Consider the following 15448-nt stretch of genomic DNA (forward strand, 5'->3'; position numbering starts at 1 on the left):
GGACTCTCCAGTGTCTGTTGATCACCACACTACACCGCCACACTCCACACGTTTTTGTATGTAACATTACCCGCTCACTTTGTGCAAATTTTACGCACCAATTTGCTTACTGTACTTTGTTCAAAAATACCATCATTTTGACCTGAAAGATTAAAAAGTGAACACATTTTAAATGGAGTGGTTATATATGTCAAATTAAATTAATTCAGGCAAGGGTCAGTCCCCTTGTTTCACTCCATTATTTCACATCTTCATTACTTCTGATCGGTATTCTATAGAAACAAATCAAGCCACAACTATACAACTATTCATGGAGCTGCTCAGAATATAAGTTCTCTGCCCTCAATAACACGTAGCACACTTATCATTCATCCCACTTGTCTACAGTCTTTAGGCCAAACTGACCCTGCTAACCAAACCACTCACCCGAAAAGTCATGTGAATGTGAACTAAGACCATATTTTCATAAAACAAAACAATTGTTTATCTGTGATTATTGCAGAGGTCTATTGGTGCATGGGGATTGTTGTAGTGGTCTAATATGTTAATGATCTGTCCAGAATCACAGGTTGTCATTGGTCCCGCCTGGTTTATCTTCCTCTGACCCTGACAGTGGATGACAGGCCAAGTTTGTTGATGAAATAAGAATAATACTTGTGGGGGAGGGGGGGGCTTATATTTGTCATTGTTCAGCACCCCTGGAGCAATTAGAGCCTTGCTCTAGGGCACTGTGACATATTATACATTTGTTCACCTTTTCGGCTCCGGTACGTCAACCTTTCGGATGCTGGCCCAACACTCTAACCTCGATGCTACCTGATACACCAAATACTACATAACACCCCAGGCTGGAGGCTATAATAATGTCAGGCAGGTTATACTCCAACATCAACATGGCCAGGAGATGTATTCAAAGAGAATTGCCATATCCGGGCTCAAGGAAAAAATCATTCAAGTTAATATTTACTCTCATTTACTCATTTACTACCGTTGCACAGTATCACTGCTCGCGAGGCCTGGTTCTTTTGGATATAGCTCCCCCTGTTGTGCGTTAAGAGTATTATATCGTTACAGATATATCAAAGGTAGGCTAGTAAAGAAATGCAAATACTTCATTTGAGAGAAATTCATTGATGTTTGTGAGAAATTATGATTCATCATCAAATCAGAAACAGAATTGACCATTTAGTTTTATTGGATATTATATGCATATAAAGTTTCTAGAAAGCTATAAAATATCTAACACTTTAGCAATGAAGAAAAGGTTACAAAGCAAAGACCAGACCCTGCAGTAACAACACACATAGTCAGTTTCTCTTTTTATATTCTTGTCTGAAGAATTCACAATCTTTAAGAAAATTAAAGATAACATTAAACATGTGTACCAGGACATCTCAGAATACATTCTTCTTTATCCAAATCACCTTTTTTTAAATGTATTATCTGCATGAAAGGCAATGTTGAAAACAATAGACGAAAGTTAGCAGTACCGATAGACAAAGAGCACATGGCCCCAGAGCTTTGCTGCTGATCTCAAAAATCTCCTTGTGCCCGTTTAAAATAAGACTTTCAAAAGACTTAAAGTGTGAAATCTATATTCCAGGTTGACAGAACAGAGACACAGAGCCCAGCAGTGAAACCAACAGGCTTGTCTCTGGTTAAACTGGAGTCATCACAAAAGCATTGTAAAGTATAGCCTACATACAGCACATTCAAACAGAAACTACTGTGATGGTGGACACCCCAGGATCTAGTAACAATTATTACTAAGTTAGAAAACAGGTCAAAGGTCTTCCAAACATGACATAAACCCTGATCCATTGTCTTTACCCACAGTGTAACATACATACAACTATACTGCATTATGTTTTCTGGACTTTAATAAGTTAGTGTGCATACGATATCATGATAACACAATTGATCTACTGTGACAATGATGCTATAAACCTCCACAGGGAGATTCACTGTGAACTGAACATGCATCTAAGGGAACAATCGTTTCCCAAATAATAATCATAATTGGGTGGGTTCTTATATATGTCCTGTTTGACACGTACAAGTACACAAACACTCGCACTTGACTCCCTTATTGAGGAAGAATGTACTTACTATGACTGAGAAATGTGGTTGTCCCACCTAGCTATCTTAAAATGAACTCAATCTCTGGATGAGAGCGTCTGCTAAATGACTAAACTGTAAAGTGTGGATCATACGCACGTGTGAATTGGAAATGTGTTGTTGTTTTTGTTTTGTTCATTATCCCAACTCCCCGAGGCACCCTCGGAGAGCGGGGTCACGGCCATGGGGCTGCCATTATCAACGGCGACCCTGGAGCAAGTAGGGTTAATTGACAGATTTTTTTCACCTTGTCAGCTCAGGGATTTTAACTAGCGACCTTCCAGTTACTGGTCCAATGCTCTAACAGCGGGGCTACCTGCCGCCCAGCAATAGTCAAATTGTTGTGGTAATGAATACAGTTCTACAGGGACATGCATTGGAAAAGGCATTCTGGTGATCTCTTCCAACATTTTCTTAGGCTTTTTGGTTTAGCTTCTTTTAAACCTTTTCTTCACTGGAAAGTCATGACCAAAGGCACTTTATGCTACAGTGCAAGGGACAATTGCACGTCTGAAATGTCTCCAGTTTTTTTGGTTTTTGAAAGGCAAGGCAAAGTTATTACTGCTATTACACACGGATGTTGTTCATTGTAATAATCTACGTATGATTTACCAGTTATTTTGTACAACATGGTGAAATAGGTGCACATGTAGAACCACTAATAGTTAACCGTGTATTTATAATGGCCGACATGACGCGTCACAAAATGTTATGTATTTTTCGATCCAAGCAAACCATTGGGCCATTGGTGGAAAGTTACTCACTAAGGCACTGTACACATAACACTGGGATGTATGGAGATTACAAGGCTGTCCTCCAGCTCAGGAAAGATCTCACAGCTTGAGTGGTGGAGATGGACATTATCTGTAAGGATCCCATTCCCTACCACCACGGTTAATGTGCCCAATAGCGTAGGTCACCGATTGACAAGCAAGATAAGGCTGAATAGCATTCAGAACCAGGGAAACACAGATTCATATATGGGAGTGTTTTTGACTTCTGTTGTTCCTCAGTCACTAAAAAGAGCAGGTTCATTGAACAAGTTGACTCCACCCTGCAATAACCATACAGAGGAACTAAGTGCTTTGGGATGGGTGACGACGGTAGTAGAGTGTCCATTTTGAATGTTCAATATGTGTATTCTATGATTTCTTTGCTTCATTGTGATACAGGCTAAAACCTTAGCAGCTCAGAGAACAGAGTACATAGGAGGAATCTCTGATCTGTACACATTGTCTTGCTGTGTTCTCACAGTGCTTTTCCTCTTCGAATAAAATCACGTTTTATTGGTCGCGTACACATATCTTGCAGATGTTATCGGGGGTGTAGCGAAATGCTTATGTTCCTAGCTCCAACAGTGCAGTAATACCTAACAATACAGGTTTATTTTTAGTTGGGCACAGGAGATATGATGCAGATATGAGAGAGCTGTGCTGCAAAGTGGTACCTGAATCATCATATATTTTATTTATAGTTTCAAAGTGTCCCTGGAATTATAACTATTACTGGTCTTCATTATAGTTTAGTATTTGCGTTGTTATCCAAAATGTACAAAATGTAAAACCTACATATTTTTTCTTTGGAAAATGTTTGTGTGATAGTGATGTTCACAAAGCTACATGTACACTACATGACCAAAAGTATGTGGACACCTGCTCTTTGAACATCTCATTCCAAAATCACGGGCATTAATATGGAGTTGGCCCCCTCTTTGCTCCACTCTTCTGGGAAGGCTTTCCACTAGATGTTGGAACATTGTTACAGGGACTTTCTTCCATTCAGCCACAAGGGCATTAGTGAGGTCGGGCACTGATGTTGGGAGATTAGACCTGGCTCTCAGTAGGTGTTCCAATTCATCCTAAAGGTGTTCGATGGGGTTTAGGTCAAGGCTCTTTGCAGGCCAGTCAAGTTTTTCCACACCAATCTCAACAAAAAAATTCTGTATGGACCTCGCTTTATGAACGGGGGCATTGTCAAGCTGAAACAGGAAAAGGGCATTCCCAAACTGTTGCCACAAAGTTGGAAGCACAGAATCGTCTAGAACTCTAGAATGTCATTGCATGCTGCAGCATTAATATTTTCCTTCACTGGAACTAAGGGGCCTAGCCCAAACCAGGAATAACAGTCCAGATCACTATTCCACCTCCACCGACCAAACTTTACAGTTGGCACTATACATTGGGGCAGGTATCGTTCTCCTGGCAACCGCCAAACCCAGATTCATCCGTTGGACTGCCAGAAGGTGAAGCATAATTCATCATAATAATATAATAATAATAATCATAATTCAGCTCCAGCTTACGCTAGACATTGCACATGGTGATCTTAGGCTTGTGTGCGGCTGCTCGGCCATGGAAACCCATTTCATGAAGCTCCCTATGAACAGTTATTGTGCTGACATTGCTTCCAGAGGCAGTTTGGAACTCGGTAATGAGTGTTGCAACCGAGGACAGACAATTGTTACGAGCTACGTGCTTCAGCACTCGGCGGTCCAGTTCTGTGAGCTTGTGTGGCCTACCACTAATTTCATGGGGTGTCCACGTACGTTTGTATATATAGTGTATGTAGTAACTGTTTGTATAGTTTTTCTATTTATCTAATTAAGAAAGGCTATTATGATCTGTAATTGGTTGACATTGGTGATGACTACAGTATAAAAAGCTGGAAACTGATAGTAGTTTCCAAATGTAATCCACAGAACATCTCCCTATGTTACGCAATGCCCCTTCATATGTACACTTTCTACACTACAGACCTGAACTAGTCTGGAAAAATGGCACATGACACAACTATACCACAGATTGACAGCTGCACTCATACAAATATACATTAAAAAGACAAAAATATAATGATAATATTATCCGTGATAGACTTCACCCACAATGTAACCAAAGGACATTGTGGGTGGGATTTGTGTAGAGGCACAGCCACTTTCCATACGGTTGTCAAGTAAGTCATTCTGAAGGCGTGTTTCACTGGGGGGTTGCCTTGTGTCCTCCCCCACAACCCTGACAATACTCAGGCTCTGTCCTTCAATGTCTTCCTTCCATCCTTCATAAGCTACATGTCCTTCAGGTTAGCGAGATCTAAGTGATAGTTTGTCCCAGTTCTGAATGAAGCATGTTCACACTGAGTGTCAGGGCTAGATTCAATCAGATTGACATCCACATAGCGGTTGTTTTGGCGGTGTCAGGAGGTGGAACTGCAGAGAGCTGTCCAATCCACAAGCGGCTCGTTGCGTTATTTTATTGCGGACACCGCCATTGGATGAAACGAAATCACACCCGACTATAATCTGACAAATCCCATACAGCCGTGTTGGAAGTTCATTCAGCAACGTTACAAGTTCAAACACTCGAATTAGACTGATAAGCTATAAATCCCCCCCATCCAAATGAACATGAAAACATGCGATTAGCCTAACATCAACGGTTTGACATTTGAAAGTCATGACTTCTAACATCGATAGTCTACACTTCCTTGAACTCCTAACGCGGTAGGGATATTAAGGAAGGGAGGGTTGCTGCCACACAAGAGCAGCCGCTCACCGATATTTCAGCTCATACCGCAGTTACACCTCCAACACCGCCAAAACATCTGCTATGCGGATGTCGGTTAACGTTCGATCTGATTGAAATCTAGGCCTCAGTCTCTTATTCCTTGACTAGCCGGTAGATGTGATGTTGAGCTCCGTGGTCGCTGTTCGACACCTCAAACACACACGCCATGCACAGCAGCGTCTCCTGTGTCTCTCTGTTGGTCACCACCTGAAAACACAAGAGAAATGCAATGTGAGACACGTAAGACACATACACGGAAACACACACATGCGCAGAGAGAAAGACAGACAAGACAGCCAGACACACACTTGTTATAAGTATACAAACAGATGGATGACTGAGTAGGACATCCTTACCAATAGGATGGTGAAGTTCTCCAGGACACTGTTCATCATGTATTTCTCAGGCAGGTGTTTGAGTTTGTGGATAAAGTTGATCATGTATTCACACATGGGGGAGCGGCTTATCCTGTAGACAAAGCGTCCGTTCTCGAAGCGAGCATATTCCGTCTGAGGGGGAGGAAGAGAGAGAGAGAGAGATCACTGAGTGCAGCTCTTCACAAGAAAACAATTAAGTGATAATGCCCGAGAAGCCGGTGTTTGGAGGATATATTGGCACGGGTGTCGTCGAGGGCCGGCAAACTGTGCCAATATATCCTCCAAACACCGGCTTCTCGGGTATTATCACTGTTAATCAATGGGTTACCAACAAAAAAGGTTACTTTGCTGAATTTATTCATTATATTTCATCCTTCTACATGATATAGTCCCGACACAAATCTAGGGTTGCTACCCAAGCCGGCTGGTCGGTTCGGTTGCCAGAGATGCGACCCAGTCATTAAATATTTTTATTCTGTATCTGTGGATGCGATCAAGTCATTCGTTCTAAATGTTATTTTGCCATTCTGGCTGGCAACGTTCTTATCCCTTTCTTGCTAGCTAGCCAACTACAGCTAACTCACAGTCACGTCAAACAGTGCAGCCAGAAAAACAACAAAGTAGCAGCATTTGTATTTGTTTAAGCTGTTTTCTAGTGACATTTATTTGGATACATCCATAACAATGAGCTAATGATTTCACCTGAGGTAGAAAATGTGCTCTCTCGTCAGGACACTGTTGTTCAGAGGAGCTAGCCAACAATCACTTAAAACTGAAGCTGGAAAGACTGCAAACTAGCTGCACTTCGTTTCGTTTGACCTGTTTTCTATTGATAGTTCTTTGTATATATCCATAAAAAGATATTGACTCATGGTTTCAACTGGCTGAGAAAAGCTACCTGCCTGTCTGTCTCATCCCGACTCCTGACACGTTCATTACTATGGGACAGCTGGAGATCGAATTTGAATATTGAACCAATGTTACAAATGTCAGAGAGACAAACAGCAAGGTTTATACAAATCTCTGCTGTTGAAAAGTAAATGTTAGTCTAAAATAAATGTGGGAAAATGTCTAGATGCTTTTTATAGTGGAGATTAAGTTTATAAATTGCCTGGCTGGGCTGATGAGACAGTGGAATATGCAGTCAGATGGAACAGATTAAATAGCCATTTTAAAGTCATAGACACGGGCTGGAATGCGGTTTTAACCAATCAGCATTCAGGATTAGATCCACCCACTGTATAAATGAGGAGGAAACCATGTCCACCACAATCAAATAGCTGTTAAAACACTCATGTACGCAATTGTGAGAAACACACAAATATAAAAGTAGGTAATTGTGAGTCATTTGTGTCGTTTTATAGTTGCTTCTCCACCGAGCACACAGTGGTGTGTGCAGGACTAGGACTCACCTCCACCTTCTCAACCACCTGCTTGCCGAAGGAGCACACCTTGGTGGAGCAGGTGATGGTCATGTTCTCAGAGCTCTCATACTGGCTGGTCACACCGTAGAAGGCCCCAGAGTCATCCTGGATGTTACAGTTCAGATCAGCCTGCATCGGGACAACATAACAGCAGAGGTTTAACTACATGGTCAAGCAAATGTTGACTAACAACGGCTAAAACAATGAGCTAAATGTTTACAACACATGCTGAAAATGTTTAAATTAAAAAGGGATTTTCTTTAAAATGTCAAGATTAACTTGAGGAAAGCATCTCGATGTAAAGGTTACTAAGGCAGCGAGGCCCTCCAGTGGCTCATGACAATACTTGCAATTATATTATTTGGCATGTCTGTATGCTGAGAATGAGTTGAGTGGCTATCTACCGGTAAACACTGTTGTACAATAATCTTGTGCTTCTGCATCTCAAATGAGGCGGAAAGAGGCTTTAGAAATATCCAAATGGCACAAGGCAGATATGAGAAATGGTCTGAATGGATGTAAAAATAAACTATTTAATAAGAGTCCTCTGAAGGGGACAGTCTGTTTTCAGAGAACACTGAGTTCATCGTGTGAACAAAGGAATAAATAGCTCCTTCATTAAGTCAGCTGGTTATTAAGGCCTGTAATGATCAGAGGAGGGCGATTGTTTAGAGGGTGAGTGTCCATGTTTGAAATTCAGATGCAGTGGCTCTTCACTAATGTCTGAAGAGAGACTCACCGTCTTGTTTGCGTTTCCCATTTGAATTTTGAATTGAATTCATGTGGACGTGAACTAATATGATCAAGTCTTAAAACCTATTAGTTGTAGATCATTAAACTATCTTTGTGTTGAACAAAATAAAAGGGATTTGACTGAGTATCTCAAAGCTAATAGAGAACCAGCATGTATGTAACAAACAGAGGAAACAGAGAGCTGAGGATTACATTATACTCGAGTTGTAACATTGTAAATCAAATAAAGCTTTTTTGGGGGGCCAATAGACTATATAGGATGTAATAGTAAGTAAAGCCGTGGAGAATGGTACCAGTAAATATTTGCACTTAGAGAGAGAAATGAGAGACAGAGACTCCATTGGTAGGGAGCTACTGCAATCTCCTTAGTTTGCCCCAATCTCTCACACCTGTCAGGGGGTAGGCAGGTGTTCAAACAAAGCCTCAATGCTACCACATCAGACCCTAGGGAAACGCACATACACACACATTCAAACACAAAACCATATCCTCGGCTTCACTTGTGATGCATATACTTGAATGTACGTATCATTAAAGTTGTTTGTTCAGATGTAAATCGTGTTTTTTTGTGATGCCAAATTGTGTGGACAATAAAGGCTGGGATTCAATTCGAGACACGTTATAGAGAAGCACATTGGACAGCCGACAATGCGCCTTTTAAAAAGCATCATCGTGTGAATGTGCCATTAAACTCACCCAGAACTTGACCAGGAAAAAGGAGTTGTGAGGGCCCTTTCCAAAGAGCTCCTTCAGTCCTCCCTTCTTCTCTGGGAACTTATCGTAGATCTGACGGATGTCGACAGCCTCCAGTAGGGCATCGCTGTACGAGTAGTTAGTCTGTCCGATGTGGGCAAACAGGTGCTTGTTGTACTGATGAGAGAGAGAAAACAACAGGTTTAAACAGACCCCTTCGATTGGCATTCTTTTATGACTTCTCTATTTACCTGAAGGGCCGGTTTCCCCAGACACAGATTAAGCCTGGTCTTGAACTAAGAAAGGTTTTCAACAGTTAATCTCCATTGAGAATGCATTTTAGTCCAGAATTAGAGTTCATCTATGTCTGGGAAACCGACATATTGACAAGGTTGTCATATCAAAATTATATATGAATATTTCAAAATGATTTTAGCACGTCATGTATGATCTGACAACCTCTTCAGAAGAGAATATGTTATTTTCAGGGTTGTTTTAAAGTCACAGATGTGCACAGGCATAGCAGTATAAATACTGGTCTCAGATAACTCACTACCCCAAGATAAATGTCCGCTGTCATAGAACACAAGCAAAAAAGCAATAGCTAAGAAATAGTGACAAAATGACAAATCGGCTGTGCCAAGGTAAACATAGATTTTCCAGAGTCACTTAGGTAGCACTTTGTATTTGGAGGGATTCTGCTTTGCTTGTGGCATTATTGTCCTTGTTTTACCTTCTTTGTCTGTGAGTGTGTGTGAAGACATGCCCCAGTTTGAGGCAGTACGGTTGACCTCAGGAATTGGCACTAGTTTGACCTGCTTTGGGACGCTGTCTGAGAAACAACTCCTGGTTTACCCCGGGGTGTTTTACTGTGCGTGGAAAGGAATACAGTAGGGCAGGTACTCACAGAGTCAGGGTCTCTCTGCTGCTCCAGGAAAGCCGAGAACTCCACCAGTCTGAGTTTGGTGGTCCCGATGGAGCGGCCCTGCCAGGCTGGAGCTGTAGGCGCGGGGGCTGTGGGAGGCTCGTACGCTGGGCAGGGTAACATATAACACCGTCAATTCACTATCCACCGTTTACCGACACTAACATCCCACCCCTCGCTATCGTTATGGCCATTAGCTATAGCAGTAGTAGCATTGGCTATGTAACAGTATTAATGTACTGGTAAATAGGTGCCATTGGAGTTTCCTTTTGAGCGTTGGCCTGAGAGGAATTGAAATGAGCTGATAGAAATAGTGTGGGTAGGGTAAAAGGTTTCTCACCTGAGATGGTGGTCGTTACAGCTGTCTGGATGGGGTAGGCCTGCTGGGCAAATGGCTTAACGCTGAAGACAAAAAGACACAGAATCAGGAGGTTGACCTGGGTAATGCAATAATACAAAGAATGATCTGATCTACATACCAGTTAGACCAGTGGTCACCAACCTTTTTCTGGGTCAAGATCACTTTCTGAGTCAAAATGCCGAGATCTACCGCTCTGATTTTTTATTTACACGACTTTAAAAAAAAATGTAAGCCTATGCAACATTAACCAATTAAAAACAGCTCTGTAGCATTGAGAGTTGTATAATAGGCTATAGGCCCAATACATTATCACCGCTTACTGGCTTTGCTTGATTTTACCTGCCAATGCAGTGTTGTTCGGGACATTTAAAAAAAAATATATTTAAACATTTGAGGTAGGCTATATGATCACACCGGGAATAGATGGTTGTATTACTTGTGAGGCACAGCCGAGTGAGCAACATATAAATAACTTGCTTTATATTTTACTGGGCTGACGGTGCCTGCATCTGATGGTCAGTCTCATCGGAGGGAGAGAGCAGCAGACTGAGGGTCCGTCTCAACATCCCTCTGCTCTCTCTTTCCTCCGCTGACACTGACCAAAAAGGGCCACCGTCTTCCAGCTGATGGCGAAAACTCGAGTCGCACCGCATTATTTCGGTGTCATGCACAAAATCATGTTGTTAGTCCTATGAACGGAGAAAGTTCAATATTCCTTGATATTAAAAGAGACCCAAGCCACCAACAATAACAACAACGCAAACCTATAGATACACTTTCCTGCTCATTCATTACTGCTGCAGTGCTTGTTATCGCGCTGGGTGGAAATAGGAAGAATACTCATTTTATGGCTTATAAAAGTGTTGAATACAAAGTGTCGACAGTGCCGAGTAAGAACTTAAACAGGAACGCACTCATAAAAACAGCAGCTCTTTGCTGTATTTGTTGACAGCCTCTCTTTCTAGTCATGGTTTGAAACTTTTTGAAATCTCACAGTATCAATTTTGCCGTAGCTTTCTTTTATGCCTGCCACGTTACTGCAGACTCGGTCATCAGCAATCTGATTGGCCAGCGGTAGCATAGTGCACTTGATTTCCACTCCAGGCCCACCGGGAAGGCAGAGTTTGTACCTTCAGACACATGAAATGGCAACAGTTTGCCTACCAGGCGTGCAGGGCAGCTGAATTGGCTGCACCTACTACCAACAGACAGAGACTTGTTTTTTTTACAGAAATGTTTGACGATCGACAAGAAAAGCCTCGACTAGAAAAGCCTCGACTAGAAAAGCCTCGACTAGAAAAGCCTCGACTAGAAAAGCTAACACATTTGTTATTACTTCATCATCTTCTATTATGAATAACAAGACAAGCATTAGGACTTCTTACTCTTGTGAGGATCCAGGCTGGCCAGTGGATATCATACCCTGCCAAAACTAGGGAAAAGGAGTAGATGAATGAATGGACAATCAGGATTGCACAATGCACTTAAAGTAATTTGTCAATTGCCATATTTGTCAATTGTTACGAGGGATGTGTGTTTAGTGACGGGTGTCTTACCCCTGCCGCACCAGGGAAGGTGGGTCTTGGGAAGCCTGGGAGGCCAAGCTTGTTGTGGATGGCGGTGGCAGAGACGATCTGAGCCGAGGACATGGAGGCCATACTCTGCAGTGCCTTGTCTTTCACACTCTGGTCCTTCAGCAGAAAAAAACACATTGACTCAGCCAGAGAGTGGTGGGCCAAACAACAAGCAACAACAGCCAAACACACACACACACAACAGAACTCTTTACAACACCAGCAGGCGAGGACATGGATTATCTGAAAAGACCACAGGAACACCAAGACCGCCTATACACCTAAAAGGAATGTACTATTAAGAGTACAGATTTCTATTGCTCTTCATACTTCTCTCTCAGACTGGTGAATAAAAACACAGAATACAGATTGTGGTGTTTTTGATCCTGTAATTGAATACCAGACCATTTCATGTATTTATCTTCTAAAGGCAGAGTTTGTCTTCTATGAAAAAAAACAAGGACAGCAGTGAACTTTGGGGGGGGGCACTCTGGTGCTTGAGTTCTCTGTTAAGTGTCACCCTCTGATATGCTGCCATTTAGCATTTCTGTACAATTTTAAAAGCATATGTAATATATGCAATTTAGCAGACGTTTTTTTCCCCCAAAGCGACTTACAGTCATTATACATTTTACTTATGGGTGGCCCCAGCGGGAATTGAACCCACAACCTTGGGTGTTGCAAGCACTAAGTTCTACCGACTGAGACACACGGGACAACATATGAATTCGTGCAAGCATGGGTTAATGGAATGCCTCACTGCCATTTGCGTGAAAGAAGACTTGGGAGAAGACGAGCATGCTGGCAAAAACAATACACTGAGATGGAGTGGATACAGTGAGATGGAGTGGATACAGAGAGATGGAGTGGATACAGCGAGATGGAGTGGATACAGCGAGATGGAGTGGATACAGCGAGATGGAGTGGATACAGAGAGATGGAGTGGATACAGAGAGATGGAGTGGATACAGAGAGATGGAGTGGATACAGAGAGATGGAGTGGATACAGAGAGATGGAGTGGATACAGAGAGATGGAGTGGATACAGAGAGATGGAGTGGATACAGCAAGATGGAGTGGATACAGAGAGATGGAGTGGATACAGAGAGATGGAGTGGATACAGAGAGATGGAGTGGATACAGAGAGATGGAGTGGATACAGCGAGATGGAGTGGATACAGCAAGATGGAGTGGATACAGTGGGATGGAGTGGATACAGAGAGATGGAGTGGATACAGCGAGATGGAGTGGATACAGCGGGATGGAGTGGATACAGTGAGATGGAGTGGATACAGAGAGATGGAGTGGATACAGAGAGATGGAGTGGATACAGAGAGATGGAGTGGATACAGCGAGATGGAGTGGATACAGAGAGATGGAGTGGATACAGAGAGATGGAGTGGATACAGCGAGATGGAGTGGATACAGAGAGATGGAGTGGATACAGAGAGATGGAGTGGATACAGCGAGATGGAGTGGATACAGAGAGATGGAGTGGATACAGAGAGATGGAGTGGATACAGCGAGATGGAGTGGATACAGCAAGATGGAGTGGATACAGTGGGATGGAGTGGATACAGAGAGATGGAGTGGATACAGCGAGATGGAGTGGATACAGAGAGATGGAGTGGATACAGTGAGATGGGGGATACACAGTTGCTGCTGGTGATAGATACAAACACAGGACATACAGTACCAGTCAAACATTGGGACACACCTCCTCAAGGTTTTTTCTTTATTTTTACTATTTTCTACATTGTAGAATAATAGTGAAGACATCAAAACTATGAAATAACACAAATGGAATCATGTAGTAACCAAAACAGTGTTTAACAAATCAAAATATATTTGAGATTCTTCAAAGTAGCCACCCTTTGCCTTGATGACAGCTTTCCGCCAGTCTATTCTCCATTGCTTGTGTTTCTTGGCCCAAGCAAGTCTCTTATTATTATTGGTGTCCTTTAGTAGTGGTTTCTTTACAGCAATTCAACCATGAAGGCCTGATTCACTCAGTTTCCTCTGAACAGTTGATGTTGAGATGTGTTTGTTACTTGAACTCTGTCAAGCATTTATTTGGGCTGCAATCTGAGGCTGGTAACTCTAATGAACTTATCCTCTGCAGCAGAGGTAACTCTGGGTCTTCCTTTCCTGTGGCGGTCCTCATGAGTTCAGAACAAATGATCAATTGTCAATTGAGTCAATTGTCAATTGTGCTCCGCCCTATGGGACTCCCAATCATGTCCGGTTGTGATACAGCCTGGAATCGAACCAGGGTGTCTGTAGTGATGCCTCAAGCACTGAGATGAAGTGCCTTAGACCGCTGCGCCACTCGGGAGCCCTTGGATTGACTGACCTTCATGTCTTAAAGTAATGATGGACTGTTGTTTCTCTTTGCTTATTTGAGCCGTTCTTGCCATAACATGCACTTGGTATTTTACCAAATTGCCCTATCTTCTGTATGCCAACCCTACCTTGTCACAACCCAACTGATTGGCTCAAACGCATTAAGAAGGAAAGAAATTCCACAAATTAACAAGGCACACCTGTTAATTGAAATGCATTCCAGGTCACTGCATCATGAAGCTGGTTGAGAGAAGGCCAAGAGTGTGCAAAGCTGTCATCAAGGCAAAGGGTGGCTACTTTGAAGAATCTCAAATATATTGTTGAACACTTCTTTAGTTACTACATGATTCCATATGTGTTATTCCACAGTTTTGAGGTCTTCACTATTATTATACAATGTAGAACATAGTAAAATTAAAGAAAAACAGTTGAATGAGTAGGTGTGTCCAAACATTTGACTGGTACTGTACATTACACAGTATTTGGGCCTTTAGCAGCAGGACACTATGGATCTAAGAGCAGGGACACCTAGCTTTACAGACGGGCCTGAAGCACAGCCAACAGTACAGTATTTTGAGGGTGGTACTTACCATACATGTGACCTGAATGCAAAGAGATGAGAGTGGTTTTACTCTTACAGCCCACTCGTCACACTTTGCTATCCGGACAAAACTAACTACTGTCCGTATTACAACATAGAATGATTACGTTCAGATTGTTAGAGATGACATGGGAGGTATAGACAGTGGTATGTAAAACATGACTTTGTATGCAAGCCAACCCTCAAGTTGAGCACACACACAAACACACACACAAACGAAGAACAGCTTCAGCGTTAAACGATGATAAGGTCATAGCTTCTGGCTGACTGCTATCTCCAACACTAAGGTGCTCATATACAATAAACAGCGAACACGTCTTGCCAGCATGCTTCTCTTATTGGCTTGCTGTCCAAACATCATGCAGGGAGATATTGTAGGTGCAATCTACTTAAAAAAAAAAAATCTGCTTTCAAAAAAATAAATACATTAGCATTTAAACATTACAGTACTTTCTTGCAAGTTGATGTAAGATATTTTTCTTGAGTAAAATATAATATGAAATATTATGAAACTGAACATGCAATTCAATCCTTGATCAGTGAAAGAAAGAGTAGAACTATCCCCTTGCAAAGACATTCGAGTTCCGCTGAGCGGGTGTACACTTTTGTTAGTCACAGGAAGCAATAAGAAACAAGAGCAACAAACAGGGGGAAGCATGGGACTAGCCCATCGAATGCTAAACAGGAATATTGGATGTGTGGAATCTAGGATACTGGAGT

At 42.1% G+C, this 15448-nt stretch overlaps 1 protein-coding gene across 4 annotated transcripts in view; it reads right to left on the minus strand.

The window, feature by feature from the left end:
* Positions 1–1172: 1172 nt before the first annotated feature.
* LOC109889583 (transcriptional enhancer factor TEF-1-like) overlaps positions 1173–15448 on the minus strand; it is a 43833-nt gene continuing 29557 nt past the window's right edge. Inside the window, exons 6-14 of one of the 4 annotated variants that reach the window (XM_020481129.2) lie at positions 14718–14729; positions 11768–11902; positions 11597–11643; positions 10191–10252; positions 9833–9957; positions 8929–9102; positions 7468–7608; positions 6035–6187; positions 1173–5885 (exon numbers count right to left, since the gene is read on the minus strand). In XM_020481129.2, the coding sequence (XP_020336718.1) occupies positions 5772–5885; positions 6035–6187; positions 7468–7608; positions 8929–9102; positions 9833–9957; positions 10191–10252; positions 11597–11643; positions 11768–11902; positions 14718–14729 (963 nt within the window). In that variant the 3' untranslated portion in view covers positions 1173–5771. The remainder of the gene's footprint in view (positions 5886–6034; positions 6188–7467; positions 7609–8928; positions 9103–9832; positions 9958–10190; positions 10253–11596; positions 11644–11767; positions 11903–14717; positions 14730–15448) is intronic. The other 3 variants (XM_031823036.1, XM_031823037.1, XM_020481130.2) reach the window with 3 other exon arrangements.

Source organism: Oncorhynchus kisutch, linkage group LG4, assembly GCF_002021735.2.
Source record: "Oncorhynchus kisutch isolate 150728-3 linkage group LG4, Okis_V2, whole genome shotgun sequence".
Lineage (NCBI taxonomy): Eukaryota > Metazoa > Chordata > Actinopteri > Salmoniformes > Salmonidae > Oncorhynchus > Oncorhynchus kisutch.